Below are 15,748 nucleotides of genomic sequence, written 5' to 3' on the forward strand. Positions count from 1 at the left end.
AAGTGTTGCACTTCTTTTGTTATTTTTACTCCTAACTATTCTATTCTTTTTTCTGTTATTGTAAATGGAATTGCTTTAATTTCATTTTTGGATTTTAATTGATAGTGTATAGAAACACAATAGAATTTTGTATAGTAATCCTGTACCCTGCAACCTTGCTGAACTCATTTATTAGCTTTAGCAGCTTTTTTTCTCCTAATGTGTGTGTAGATACTCAGGACTTTCTATATACAAGTGCTATGATCTGAAATGTGTGCCCCCCAAATTTACATGTTGAATTCCTAACCCCAAAGTGATGATATTGGGAGGTAGGGCCTTTGGGAGATGCTTAGATCATGAGGATGGAGCTCCCATGAGTGGCACTGGTGCCCTTACAACAGAGGCTCCAGAGACACCCCACACCTCTTCCACCATGTGAGGACACAGCAAGAAGGTGCCGGCTATGAACCAGGAAGAGGGCCTTCACCAGAAGGTGACCACGTTGGCACCTTGATCTTGAACTTCCCAGCCTCCAGACCTGTGAGCAATAAATTTCTGTTGTTTATAAGCCACCCAGTCTGTAGTATTTTGCTATAGCATCCTGAATGGATTAAGACAACAAGATCATGTTATCTGCGAACAGATAGTCTTACTTCTTCCTTTTCAATCTGGATAACTTTTATTTATTTTTCTTGCCAACTGCCCTAGCTAGAACTTCCAGGACAACGCCAAGTAGAAGAGATGAGAGTAAACATCCTTATTTTGTTCCTGATCTTAGGGGGAAAGCATCCGACCTTTCACATTTAAGTATGACGTCAGCTGTGTTTTGTATATGTCCTTCACCAGGTTGAGGAAGTTCCATTCCACTCCTAATTTGTTGAGGGCTTTTATTATAAAGGAGTCTTTGGATTTTGTCAAATGCTTCTTCTGCCTTTACTGAGATAATCATGTGAGTTTTTTTGTACTTTATTAATATAATGTATTATATTAATTTGATTATCTGATATTGAACCAACTTTGCATTCCTGGGATAAATCACACTCGGTTTTGGTCATCTTTTTTTTTTTTTTTTGTAAATCAAATTTGGCTGAATTTTAATATTTGGGAATCTTGAAAAGAAAACTAAGAATGACTGAGTGAAAGGATAAAGAAATATAAGACTGAACATATACAGTCTTGCCTTACTTTTAGGGGCTTTAGGTATTCGGTGGTGTTGAAATTTGAGTAAAGGAGTTCCCTTTTTGATATGTAAAAGAAAGAGATTTTTGTTGTTGTTTTTAAAGAAAGGACAACAAGAAGAAAAACTACAATGGTGATGTGACTCATTGTCATTTTTTTTTAAGTAAAGCAGAAGGATAGCTTCCCCCAGTTGACAAGGAAAAACAAAAACAACACCATCATCTTCAGGCAGCCCAGAGACATCTCTCACTACTACTGAGCCACAGATGGATATCTGCTGCTCCCTCCTGCTTCTATACTTGCTATATCCACCAGGATAACTTTTCAAATTATGTCTTTCTCCTTGACAACCTCTCTTGCTATGTGAGTATTTCTTCAGGCAAGGTGAAGAAGGAAAGAGAAGTTAACAAAAAAGACTTTAAAAACTACATAAAGGAAACTTCTCTTCTATAGCTCCCAATTAGTGTCCTGGGGGTACCTACAAATATGTAGATGCCGTGAACACCTGTGTTTGAAAAGAATGATCTATAGCCAAGGTATTGAGGCCGGAGGCTGGGGTAGACTCAAGCTTTGGAGTCAAAACCTATTTGGGTGTGAATCACATCTCTGCCAGCGCTAGCTATGGGAACATCTTTGTGCCCGCTAGACAGTCCACTGGTCTTTCCCTCTGGCGTTCAATCTTTCTTATGAGTGAGCCCCCCTCCTTGATGGCCCTACCACCTTCATTAGCTACACTCACAATCGGAATGTTCTGAACCCATTCTCAACACACTATTCTCCAACTACAGTCTCTCCACGTTTGATTCCTGGCTCAGGTACTTACTAGTTGTGTAATCTTTGGTAAGTCATTCACCCATTCTGATTTTCAGTCTTATCATGTGAAAACAGACATAATAATACACCTACCTCATAGGTTTGTTGTGAGCATTAAGTAATGTGTTACATGCACAAGGCTTAGAGCAATCCTCACTACATGTTAGCCATCACTCCTCCAACTCTGCAACAGAGTTACCTGCCCAGGGTTTAGGACTTCTAACGGCCTGCAAAAAGCAAGCCAGATGGAGGGAAGCAGGTTACAACTCTAATTTCAGGGACACACTAAACTGTAAGAACCAAGTGACTCAAAAAGTATAAAAACGAAGACCCATTAAAGCTTTTAAGAGAAAATTGTTATTTTCAGTCCAAGAGAGGAAAATAAAATTCTCTAAGCCTATATTCTGTTTGAGGACACATAGAAACCTTAAAACTCTTTAAATCAATTTCCCAAGAGATTTAATTATTAATTTCCTCAGTGAATCAAAAGAAAGTGCAGAAAAGGAACATTTATAAGAAATTAAAGATTTTAACACACTTATTCCAACTAAGTAAAGATGGCTATGCACACGGATTATTTAAGTAAGTTATTTACAAATCTTTACGCTACAGAAGAAGACACACCTCCTCAATGAAGAATGTGTCTAAGACCAGGAGCCCACAGTCTCTTCTGTCCTCGTCAGCAGCCACTTCATATTCCGCCTGATTGCAGCGATGAGAGAAAAGAAATATGTTAGTTAAGCTTCTTCACGGACTTCGTAATGTTTCAAAAATCCTCTGACTTGTGGAATTGACTTGGTGCCCTAAGAACCAGAGAGCAGCTCTATTGATCAAGTGTCTGCAGCTCTTCCTTGGAAAACTAATGGCCATGAGGGGAAAAAAACTTTTTTTTTTTTTTAAGGGATTAATAATGTAGTAAAGCGATACATTCCACAATGCTCTCTACATCATACTGTATTTTCAGCCATTAAATGTGGCCAAATAAAATGGAATAAAATAAACAGCTTGGGCTATTCTAGGCAACGGCATTTTCGAGGGGTCCAAGGGGCACTTGGACACCTGCGTGCAGTGCTCCCAGGGAAGTCAGAGCTGGCAATACCTGAGCAGGAGTCATTCACACACAGGTGTCAGGAGAGAGACCGTAGGAGCCACGCAAGCCCAAAAGCAGCACCTGATCAATATCTAAACATCCATAAAGGACAAGCAAGGAACAAGAAACGGAAAAGAAAACAGAGGAGAGATCACGAAGGCCTAGGTAAGAGAATTTCAAGAAGTTGCTCAACAGCGTCAAGAGCCACGGAGCCTCAAGCATGAGGAGGCCTCAGTGAAGCCCCGATTTTGCAGGTTGGGGCCTTAGCAGAACAGTGAAGGTAAAAGCCAGATGGAGCTGAAGGGAGAAGCGAGGAAAGGAAGACCCAAGGAAGCTGATCCACTGAACACAGGAAGGGGACTCCAAGACAAAGTGCTGTGGGTGGAGTGCACCCTCATCCCTCACTCCGTACCCTTCTCAGGCCCAGCACAGAGGGTGGCCGTGACCACCAGGCTGACCACCCGGCCAGAGCCAGCTCCGCGCTCTGTGCTCAGGGGATGGTCCTCACCAGCACACTGACTGGCACACTGTTCAGCTCAAGTTCCGGGAGTTCCGGACACTACACAGCACGCAGTTAATGGGAAAGAAAGCTGTGATTCTGTGATGGTCTTTGGACACATGCCAACTTGACGGGCACCAATCTCCAGTTACTCAGACATTAACCTAGTGTTGCTGTGACGCTGGTATCCATACAATAGATGCGATCAGAGTCTCTATCGGTTGGCTTTAACCCTACGTAACCTGCGTGGGCCTGATTCAATCAGTGCAAAGGCCTTACAAACAGAGCTGAGCCTTCCTAGAAGGAACTCTGCCTGAGGACAGCAGCTTCACCCCATTTCCGCAGAGCTCCATCCTGCCCTTCCTGATGGTCTGTCCTGCAGATCCCCAACTTCCCTAGCCAGAGCTCACAGTCATGTAAGCTAGTTCCTTGCAGTAAATTTCTCAATATGTATCTCTTACTGCCTTCATTTCTTTCATCGGCCCCTGACTGATACAGACGCTATTAATTCATTCAACAAACACTAAGCAGGGAACAGGGCACACAACCACGTCAGGGGCCATGAGGGGAAAATGGATAAGATGCCCTCTCTCCGCTCAAGAGGTTCAAAGAACCTGCCATCACCCACTACAAGTAGAGTCGGAGCAGTGAGTGCTGCACAATGGCAGGGGCAGGCGTGATGTATTCACCCACACGGCTATCATCAGAAAGCAAAACCTGCTGGCCCACGCAACGGGCCAAGCACCTAGTAACTAACAGGTATGACAATATCAGAAGAGTTGGCTGTGCACCTGAAACTAACACAACACTGTAAATCAACTACAGTCCAATATAAAACAAAAATTAAAAAAAAAAAAAGATTGAACCTAAAAGAGAGTTTTAACAAGGCAGTTTAGCCATTTTAGAATAAAGAAGAATTGTAGGTCCCTAAATTCTTAAAATACAGCAGCTTGGCAACTGGAACCCACACATGAAGACATATCGACATTCTAGTCCCAAACTCAGTAGGCAGCCCTACTGCCTCTGGGTCCACTTTGAAACAAGACTGCCCCCTTCCCCAGCCCTGCCTTATCCCATCAAGGTACCAGGAAGGAGAGGCCTGGGGAGCTCCAGGGGGTAGGAAGCAAACAACAAAACCGGCAAGAGCCTCAAACGGTTTTCTGAAAAAATACATTACAAATACATATTTTTAAAAAGCTATGTCAGGGAAAAAAAATGAATAAAAACTCCAGGATATAGGATAGTACTCTGCATACAATAAGGAGTCAATACATATTTGCTGATGTAACTAGGACAGGCTAAAGCAGAGAGAGGAAGTGTCACAATCTTGGTACAAATAACTAAAAGTAAGAGAGCTTTTCTATTAAATTCTACCAGTCTTCTGTTAAGCTGCTTCTAAATTTCATAGTTTTGAAACGTCTAGGCTTGCCAGTGGTATCTCTAAAGTTTCAGAAACACAAAATTTCTTTACCTACAAGGAAATCAGAATAAATACCAAGCTGGATACACAGGAATGTGGGAAAACTTATAAATCATAGTCAGTTCCATTTGCTGTGACCACGCTTCTTGCACGAGCTTTCTTCCCTCCGCGTGCTTCTGGGTTAAAGGGTTTTAAGTACACAGTGTTGCTAGGGGAAGGCAGGAAGGGGGCCTTTCAGGCAGTGGTACAAGCACACCGTCTTAATCAGCCCTTCAACCTTCTTACAGGTGAAAGCAGCATGTTTCAAAGTTATGTAGCAAATACCTTTGATTCTCCAATACTTGACATGCAATCTATATAAACTACCACTTTACCCAAACCAAGATAACATGATACACCAAGACCACCAGTTTATCCACTCTCACCTCACTGCCAAGGTCTAATTAACTTAGAGAGCTCTCATCTTAGTCTTTAATTTTCAAAAGCACAAGATTGGGTGGTTCAACACTGAGATAAATTACTTACCACTGCATCCAGGAATTCAATGCACCTCTTTAGATCATGCTTTGTATTACAGAACTGCCTGAAGAGAAGTCTTCCAATTGGCTGCTTGTCACAAAGACTGCTATACTCCCTCTCTGGGTGAAGAGGGACAAGAAACAAACAAATGTAAGGTTTTCTGAACCTGATACGATAAAAGTAAAAAGCAGTAATCGCAGTATTATCTTGGAAACCAGTGTTTTGTTTACTAATTTACACTGGGTTATCATGAATATTTAAAATTGAAGTGCCAAAGGCAGCTGGAAGAAAAAGGGGGGAAACGGGGGGTGGGGTGGGGTGGTATTCCCTGGGGAAATGAGGGGCAGGAAAGAGGGCTGGGTCTGCCCTTCCACTGCTCCATCCACTCTGTGTGTTTGGCACGAATTACATGCATGTGAAATACACCACAGGAATGCACTAAATTAGATTTTTTAAAACTCTTTTTTGGGGCTTCCCTGGTGGCGCAGTGGTTGAGAGTCTGCCTGCCAGTGAGGGGTACACGGGTTCGAGCCCTGGTCTGGGAAGATCCCACATGCCGCGGAGCAACTGGGCCCGTGAGCCACAACTACTGAGCCTGCGCGTCTGGAGCCTGTGCTCCGCAACAAGAGAGGCCGTGATAGTGAGAGGCCCGCGCACCGCGATGAAGAGTGGCCCCCACTTGCCGCAACTAGCGAAAGCCCTCGCACAGAAACGAAGACCCAACACAGCCATGAGGAAATGAATAAATAAATAAATAAATAAAATTAAAAAAAAAAAAAGGATTTAAAACTCTTTTTCATTTTGATACCTTTCTATTCTTTTACAAGTTACAAATATTATATATGCTTAATGATTTTTTAACTGGGGTTTTTTTTTTATCTCTTTGGTGGGATAATCTGTTGCATACCTTATTTTACCCCAAACACTGATACTGTTTTGAGATCAAGGCACTAATATTTGGTCAAAGTGTCACGAGGGATATAAAGCAAAATCTTATGTTCAAAATAGGTTCATTAAAACTTCAGCAAAGACGATACTTTCAGGGATCATTTGATTCACTTTGTTGTACAGCAGAAACTAACACAACATTGTAAAGCAATTAAACTCCAATAAAGATGTTAAAAAAAAAAAAGAAAGAAACTTCAGCAAGAAAATCAGTTGCTCTTTTAGCAGTGCCTCTGAAGTAGAGCATAATTATGTCCAAGTACTCCTAAAGTAGCTCTAAAGCTGAAGAATTAAATGAAATTCATGAAAAGAAAGCAAGCCATAACAATATCCTCAGCTAAAGGGTTTATTAATGCCAAGTGTATGTAGGAATTAAATCCTGTTTTGGGTCACTGGAGTTTGCACATGGAAAATACAGGCAAGGATATAAACACTTTGGTTGCCAATGCACAACTGCTTGATTCAACAAATATCAGCACCAGTTTTGCAAAAATTCTACAACCCACTTTGTCCAATTTTGCTACCACATTTTACTTTAGGGATACTCACTAACTACGTTTAAGAAACAAAAGACACAAGGCAGTCCAAAAGTGATGTTTTTAACAAGTTGAGAGTTTTTAACTCTTTCCTCCCGAACTCAAAGGCTCAGAAATGTTCCTGGTTTCCACTGAGGTAGCACATGGAGCATAGGTCTGCCAACCTTCTTACCCAGCTTCCTACTGAAAGGAACAAGGACAAAGTCACAACAAAAAGAATGAAACGTGATCTGGAAAAAGAATACAGGGCACCCTCAAGAGTGAGAAATTTGAGGATTACCTGGAAGAGGGAAAGCCTATGGGGCTGGATTGTTAAAGGAACCACCAGCTGAAGCTGCAGAGATAAGCAGGTCCGCCCAGGTGTCTGGGTCCCAGGAGCCCCTCCCAGGACTGGGCACAATTGCCGACCAAGGGACTTCTTCAGGCTGAAGCCGCTTGGCAGAAAGTTGGGACCCCAGGGGGGAGGCAGAGCACAGCTGAAGAACCACACACTCTGCTGGCAAAGTGGAGTCACGCTGTCTGTGGCCGCCGGAACGCAGGCCCTGTCTGGACGGCACCCCGCTGACGCACCCGCCTTCCAGAACACCATTCAAGAGAGGGGTACAACCACAGAGGAAGCCAGACCGCCACCGCACAAAGAAAAACAGCCCTTAACATAAACCTGAATAAATAATCGCATGTCTCTAGATACAAGGGAAAAGCAGCAGGTAAAAACTAAAACCAAAACCAACTAACCAAATAAACAAACAAAAAAAGCCAGCAGAAAAACTGACCCAGGAGAAAAGATAATTCAGGCAACAGAAACTTAGCTTTTAAAACCCTAATTAGTATCCTCTAGACTAGAGACTGAAGGGACTGCTAGAACATAAAGCATGAAAGAAGCAGTCACAGAACAAGAGTGTGGGCTTAGAAATTAAATAAAAATATGATTAATGACAAAACCCTGTGGGATGGGCTGGATAGTACTTTGCATGTGCATAAAAGCATGGATGTTTACCTGGATAATAAGGAAATCTCCTAAAATGAATGGCAGGGACTTCCCTGGTGGCGCCGTGGTTAAGAATCCGCCTGCCAATGCAGGGGACACGGGTTCGAGCCCTGGTCCGGGAAGATCCCACATGCCGCGGAGCAGCTAAGCCCGTGCACCACAACTACTGAGCCTGAGCTCTAGAGCCTGCAAGCCACAACTGCTGAGCCTGCGTGCCGCAACTACCGAAGCCCGTGCACCTAGAGCCCATGCTCTGCAACAAGAGGAGCCACCGCAATGAGAAGTCCACGCACCGCAACGAAGAGTAGCCCCCGCTCACCACAACTAGAGAAAGCCCGCACACAGCAACGAAGACCCAACGCAGCCAAAAATAAATAAATTTTTTAAAATAAATAAATAAATAAAATAAAAATTTAAAAAGACTGATCAGATTTTCAAAAAGCCTTGGTGCCAGACTAAGGAGTTTCTCTCTCTCCTAGAAGGAACAGATAAAAATAATAACTACACGTAATATTTTTCACCTCTTACTGCGTGCCACTATGATTGTAAGTCCTTTCCGTGTATTATTTCATTTGAATTTCACAATAATACTTACAAGCTGGGCATTGTGAGGACAGCAGAGACCCTATGGGACCTGCTCACTTCTGAGGGCCGTCTGGATCCGGGGCCGTGGAGGAGAAGGGGGCAGTGGGGCTGGGACAGGGGGACGGGGCAGGGGACCAGCCAGCGGGCGAGCAGCTGCTGCCAGAGGGAGGTGGCGAGTGTCGGAAGGAGAGGCCAGCTTCCGGTGACAAGTGCATCTCAGAAGGCAACTCATTCCAATTCTGAGTCCCCTCGTGGTGAGGAGACGGCAGCAGGAGGGAGCCTACATTCTTAAAATGGTCATTTTGGTTATGTGTATTTTACCACAATTTAAAAAACATTTGTACATCAATCACTGTAGTCACTTTATTCATAACAGACAAAAAATGAAAACAACTCAATGTCCATGAAATGATGAATGGATAAATAAAGTGTGATATGTCTATACAATGGAATATTATTTGCCAACAAAAAGGAATTAAGTTCTGATTCATGCTACAGCATGCATGAACTTTGAAAAGATTATGTTAAGTGAAAAGAAGCCAGTCACAAGAGATCATGTAGTGTATGATTCCCATTTATATGAAATGTCCAGAATAGGCAAGTCCACAGAGACAGAAGTAAATTAGTGGTTGCCTGTAGCTAGAGGTGGGGAGGGAATGGGGAGTGGCTACCAATGGGTATGGGGTTTCTTTTGGGTGATGATAATGTTGTAAATTGAAAAATTGATTGTGATAATGGTCACACAACTCTGAGAATGTATTAAAAACCATTGAATTGTACACTTTAAATAGGTGAATTGTATGGCATGTTAATTATATCTCAATAAAACTGCTATTTTTAAAACATAATGAGGAAAAAAATGTAATGACATTAAAAGGGCTGGATAGGTCTTTGGGGAAAAAATACTCCCACTTTATACTATCTGAAATTAATTTTGATAGTTAAAATATTTAAACTTTCTTAAAAAGGAACTATAATAGTACTAAAGAAAAGACAGATTTTTAAAAAAATTATCTTAGGGAGTAAAGGTGTCCTCCCTAAGTACAACATAAAGCTCAGAGACTAAGAAGAAAAATATTGATATAGTTGCCTATATAAAAAAAAAAATTAAAACTGCCATATTGAAAAATACAATTATGATTGCCCTTAGACATGACTCTACTTGTGACTTCTTGTGCTCATGTCAGGACCTGTAGCTAACTCTCATTCTTTACACTGCAGAGTATTCCATGACCCTGCCATACCTTATTTTTTATCTGACTATTCCTTTCCTGAAGTTCTCACCAGTAATTCCTGTCCATACGCATAGAGAACTGTCTGGAAGGAGACTGAGAAACGGTTACCAGTGTTCACTTCTAGAGAGGATGACTGCTACATTTCTCTTCTGTTCTACCTGGAACAATGGGTATATATCACTTTTTTTTTGGCCGTGCCCCACAGTATGTGGGATCTTAGTTCCCCGACCAGGAACCGAACCTGCAGCCCCTGCATTGGAAGCACGGAGTCTTAACCACTGGACCACCAGGGAAGTCCCAGTTCTTAAAAAAGGTTTTTAATGAAAAAGTCAATAGCCATACTTTATAACTGCACATTAGAAAACCTACAGGGTTTTTTCCTGGGAAGAATCGTGATGATATATGGAGAATCTATTAAATAGCATTTGAAGCAAATAAGGGACTAAGGAAAGACCAACATCTAACAAACGAAACAGCACAACGCCAGCCATGACCTCCGGACTCGAGCAGGTGTGGCTTCCTTACTCACCAATCGAATGTCGAAGCTCGCTGCACTGGCCGACAGGGGGCAGCTTCAGCATCTCCCTCCATTTTTTACTACGACCGCTTTTTTTGCCATATCCTCCTAAATTTGAAAAAAACAAGGCATTTTTGTAACAATCAGAAACATCCATTTTTAAAAAAATTAATTTATTCATTTTTGGCTGCCTTGGGTCTTCGTTGCTGCGCGCGGGCTCTCTCTAGTTGCTGAGAGCGGGGGCTACTCTTTGCTGCGGTGCGCAGGCTTCTTATTGCGGTGGCTTCTCTTGTTGCGGAGCACGGGCTCTAGGCGGTTGGGCTTCGGCACGTGGGCTCAGTAGTTGTGGCTCACGGGCTCTAGAGCTCAGGCTCAATAGTTGTGGTGCATGGGCTCAGTTGCTCCGCGGCATGTGGTATCTTCTGGACCAGGACTCGAACCCATGTCCCCTGCATTGGCAGGCGGATTCCCAACCACTGCGCCACCAGGAAAGTCCCAGAAACATCCATTTCTGACAACTTCTTCCACTAATGTATTCTGTTTTGAGTAGCTTGGGTACCTACGATGAGTGATCTGGAAGGCACCCTGATGAAGTGTGAAAATCCCACCGAGGCAATCAGTCACTGGCTCTGTCCTTTAGAAATCGGGTGACCTGGACCTTCGTAAGCAGCTCTGCTAAGCCTATATCCAAGTTTGTAAACCGGACCTAATATCACGTCATAAAGGGCTGCCTATAAATATTCGTTCAACAATTATTTATTAAGCACCCACTATATACCAAACACCTTCAAAGTGCAGGGAATACAATGGTAAAAAAAAGACCATTCTAGTGAGGGAGAGAGGTTAAAAATCACTTAATGACAAGTGACAAGAAAAAAATTAGCCAATCATGTAGTGATAAACGGTGTGAAACAAAATCAAGCAAAGGCACAGGCGGAGGGTGCTGTTTGGGCTGAGGTAGGACCAGGAGAGACCCCTCTGGAGGGTCACACTTAGGCAGAGACCTGGGATGTGAGGATGTGAGCCTCGGGAAGGTCTGGGAGAAGACCGTCCCTAGCGAGGCAAGAATGGTGGGAAAAGCAATTAGATGATATTTTAGAAAGAGGTTTTTGAACAACTGACCTTTAAAAAAAGTTTAACTCCGAGAAATTAGAACCTTCAGTTTTAAGCATTCTGAGGAACTGAAGTTTTACTGAATTTTATCCAAGAGAAAACATACAGTTTATTTGTTTTGTTTTGGTTTGGTTTGCTTTGGTTTGGTTTGTATTTATTTATTTATTTATTTATTTATTTATTTATTTATTTATTTATTTATTTATTTATTTTTGGCTGTGTTGGGTCTTCGGTTCGTGCGAGGGCTTTCTCCAGTTGCGGCAAGCGGGGGCCACTCTTCATCGCGGTGCGGGGACCGCTCTTCATCGCGGTGCGCGGGCCTTTCTCTATCGCGGCCCCTCTCGTCGCGGGGCACAGGCTCCAGACGCGCAGGCTCAGCAATTGTGGCTCATGGGCCCAGCTGCTCCGTGGCATGTGGGATCTTCCCAGACCAGGGCTCGAACCCGTGTCCCCTGCATTAGCAGGCAGATTCTCAACCACTGCGCCACCAGGGAAGCCCTTTGGTTTGGTTTTGTGATTATTTTTTTAATTTATTTTTATTGGAGTATAGTTGCTTTACAATGTTGTGTTAGTTTCTACTGCACAGAAAAGTGAATCAGCCATTTGTATACATGTATCCCCTCTTTTCTGGATTTCCTTCCTGAACTCTACTCAGAGCATCGAGTAGAGTTCCTTGTGCTGTACAGTAGATTCTCATTAGTTATCTAAAAACATCACAGTTTTGGCTGGTGACTAAAGCCTCCAGGACGATTGGGAAGAACAGGGAAATCAGGAGGAAGGTCCTGTTTCTCGGGGAAGTGATGCGCTCCCAGTTTGGAGAGGAAGACACCAGAAGATGGGGGGCTGTTTTAGGCTCAGGAGGGAAGGCCTGGCTGCAGACAGAGATTTGACAGTGGCTGCCCAGTGGGGGCAGGTGGGAGACACAGGGCCTTCCTCCTCAGCCTTCCTTTCTGCTCCACTACTCCCCCCATTTCAACTGAGATCCTGAGCCCTGGACCTGCACCCACTCTCCGGACGTCCCAGAGCACCTCAAGGTCAGCTTCAGATTAGACTCATCACCCCCTGCAATCCAGTCCTCTTTCCACACTGAGAATCCTGCCAACAGCTACCGTCTACCAGGCGAAGGAAGCAGGAAACTGGGGCACCACCTAACTCTGTCTGCTAAGCACCGCAGTCAGTCACTCAGGAGGGGTGCGCTGCTGCGGTCCTGCGCGCAGGGCCCTGTCGGGCACCAGGCACACCGTGCAGAATCACGGAGGCCAGCCCGGCCTTCCGAGGCGCTCCCGCCCACCCCCCACCCCTCCACCCTCTCTACTGTCCTTTCACGCCAGGGCCACCACTCTCCTCCACCTCCCTTCTAACTGGCCTTCCGACCTCTTCCTCCCTTCCAGACCCTCCCCACTGCCTCTCAGGGTCACCTTCCTAACATGCAAATACAAGCTCACTTCACCGCCTACAGACCTTGAAGGTGTCGCGGAGTCTGAGGATGAAGTGAGAACAGAGCGCAGCCCTGCCTGACACCATCCACAGGCACACCGTGCCCAAGCCACGCCACTTACATAATCTCCACTCGGCTCAAGCGGGACCCCCTCCAGGAAGCCCACCCTGATTGTCCGAGGGAGAGGCAAGCACTCCTTCCTTTTCCAGCCCTCTGCATCTTGAAAACATCTTCATTAAATCTCAGTGAGGGCAGGTTCTAGGTTCACAGTCTAATTCCCGGTGTAGCTCCAGCCCGCAAACAATTGAGGGGATGACTAAATGGACCTCCAGGTGCAGGGCACCAAGAGCGGCATACTGCACACAGCAGACTGAAAAAACTGGAGGCGCTGACTACAGGGAATGGGTCAGAGGTAGTGATGCCTCTCGAGGGCTGAAAGGAGGAGGAGAGTTAGGATTTTCACAGGTCCACAGTTCCCTCACCTCTCTAGGACCTTCCCACCTATGGACTCGTTCAATCGCCCCCTCGGATGTAGGTACTGCTACTAGTTAGTCCCTTTTCTCACATAAGGGACCCAAGCTAAGAGTAGATAACTTGCCACTGTCACACAGCTGGTGAGAGAAGAACCAAGACACACTCAGGCCTGCCTGACTCCAGGAATCCCGCTTAAACAGTACTGTCTATTAAGAAGCAATAAGCTGCAACCAAAGTGGTTTTGGTTTTGATTTTTTCTTTTAAAGTGCAAAAGCATCTAAACTAAAGATTTGCCACGAACACGTTTAGAAATTAAGGTATGTTGGGACTTCCCTGGTGGTCCAGTGGTAAAGAATCTGCCTTCCAACGCCGGCGACGCGGGTTCGATCCCTGGTCAGGGAACTAAGATCCCACATGCAGCGGGGCAACTAAGCCCACCTGCCACAACTACTGAGCTTGCGTGTGCCTCAACTAGAGAGAGAAAACCCACGGGCCACAAATAGAGAGAAGCCCGTGCGCCGCAATGGAAGATCCCGCGTGCCGCAACTAAGACCCGATGCAGCCAAATAAATAAATAAATATTTTTTAAAAAAAGAAATTAAGGTATGTGTGAAATGAAAATAAGAGTAAACCAAAACTCCCAAGATATCAGAAATGGTTATGGTGATGGCCATAATAATGAGTAGCCCTTATTAGCATTTACTAAAAGCCAGATACTTTTCTAGAAGTTTCACAAGTCTACTCTCACTAAATCTTCCCATCAGCGCTACAAGGCGAGTACTGTTGCTGAGCTCTTGTTATAATCCTCATTTTACAGGTGTGGAAACGAGGGCACAGATGTGTGGAATAATCTGCCCAAAGCTTTACAGGCAGTAAGCAGGGACACTGGGATTTGAACCCAACTAACAGCCCTGGACAAATGCGGACGCCACCTTTGTCACAGCGGCTGTTTTTCCATCAATAACCAGGACTGCCAAGATAAATGCACAATGTGAGGAAGAGCTCGCCCCAGTGGCTCCTGGATATTGAGGGGCTTGTGACATGGTTTTATACCTTGAATGCCATAATTATTTTTATAACATATTTTGTGACATTACACACCATCCAACTACAATCATGAATTTAGTGTGTATTATTCCAATCCATTTGTAAATATCTGCGCGCGCGTGTGTGTGTGTGTGTGTATAGCCATGAACAATATCGTATTGTTTTAAAACAAGATTCTTAACCTGGGATCCACAGCAGATATCAGGGTGTCCCTGAATTCAAACTGGAAAAAAAAATCATCTTTATTTTCACAAACTTCCAACCAAAATTCATCACTTCCTTCTGCTATAAATATAGGCAAAAGTACAATCATATTAGCCGTGCCTGTGACTTCATCACCAGGAGAATTCAGATTTTCATGTCTCATCATAGTTATCAGAGGTAACTCAAAATATCTTGTATCTCAAACGACTTTGAAATTACAGTATAGGTGCCAGGCCAGCAGCCAGACGGTCTACAAGCACTCATGCGACACAGTCAACCAACCCTTAGGCAGCTCTGTGCCTGGCAGTTAATCGTTCAGACTCCAAGTGGCCAGGGCCCAAGTTCTCACATGGGTGGTCTAGCTATCTACTTTACTCTCTGCAATTCCCTACAACTGTATTGAGCAACACACAGAAGTAGGTAAGTCAAAGGCCATCCCTCAGTTTACAATCCCCATTTGAGCTGATCAACAAGAACCCTCACACTGACAGATCTTCAAAAGATGACACCTTAACTTGCCTATGTTTTACATGTATTGCCTTGTCACTTAATGCTCTAATAACAAAGCACATATTGTAACACGAATCCATTAAAAATTTTATAATTATTTTAATATAATTGGCTTCCTTTACAACTGTAGGTAATTAATTTTATTTAGATTAGGAAGCCCTGTTCTAGAGGTTGTTAAATTAACAGGAATGGTGTGTTACTGCATACATCACTCTACAATTTAATATTTTTTCAAGTAACTTGGTCCATTTTGACACAACCTTGCTTACTCCGTCCCAGTCTGTTCCTTCCCGACCCCCAGCCTCAGGACCTTTGCCCTCCTTGTCCCTTGGCCTGGAAAGCTCTTCCTCAGGCCTTTATTCCTGGTCATCCCACCTAAACTGTCATGCCCCACCTTATGTCCAACCCTTATCATCTCCCTTCTCTGCTTCATTATTTCTTCTTAGCCCTTATCACTATCTACTACACAATCTATTTTACGTATCTTGTTGAGGACCTGTCTCCCCACTAGATAATAAACTCCTTGAAGAGAGGGGTTTTACCTGTGTTATTCATAACTGTACCCCCAATATCTAGATGAGTATCTGGCATAAAATAACCACTCAGTAAACATTTGTTGAATGAGTAAATGAATTTGTTTTAATTACTGTATAGCAA

At 43.8% G+C, this 15,748-nt stretch overlaps 1 protein-coding gene across 11 annotated transcripts in view; it reads right to left on the reverse strand.

The window, feature by feature from the left end:
* The window catches only part of GRK4 (G protein-coupled receptor kinase 4), a 96,764-nt gene that overhangs the window by 56,842 nt on the left and 24,174 nt on the right, over positions 1-15,748 (reverse strand). For all 11 annotated transcript variants that reach the window (XM_057546375.1, XM_057546374.1, XM_057546373.1 and 8 more), the window contains exons 2-4: positions 10,318-10,413; positions 5,506-5,618; positions 2,596-2,673 (exon numbers count right to left, since the gene is read on the reverse strand). In XM_057546375.1, coding sequence (XP_057402358.1) covers positions 2,596-2,673; positions 5,506-5,618; positions 10,318-10,413 — 287 coding nt within the window. The remainder of the gene's footprint in view (positions 1-2,595; positions 2,674-5,505; positions 5,619-10,317; positions 10,414-15,748) is intronic.

This window comes from Balaenoptera acutorostrata, chromosome 5 (assembly GCF_949987535.1).
Source record: "Balaenoptera acutorostrata chromosome 5, mBalAcu1.1, whole genome shotgun sequence".
Classification (NCBI taxonomy): domain Eukaryota; kingdom Metazoa; phylum Chordata; class Mammalia; order Artiodactyla; family Balaenopteridae; genus Balaenoptera; species Balaenoptera acutorostrata.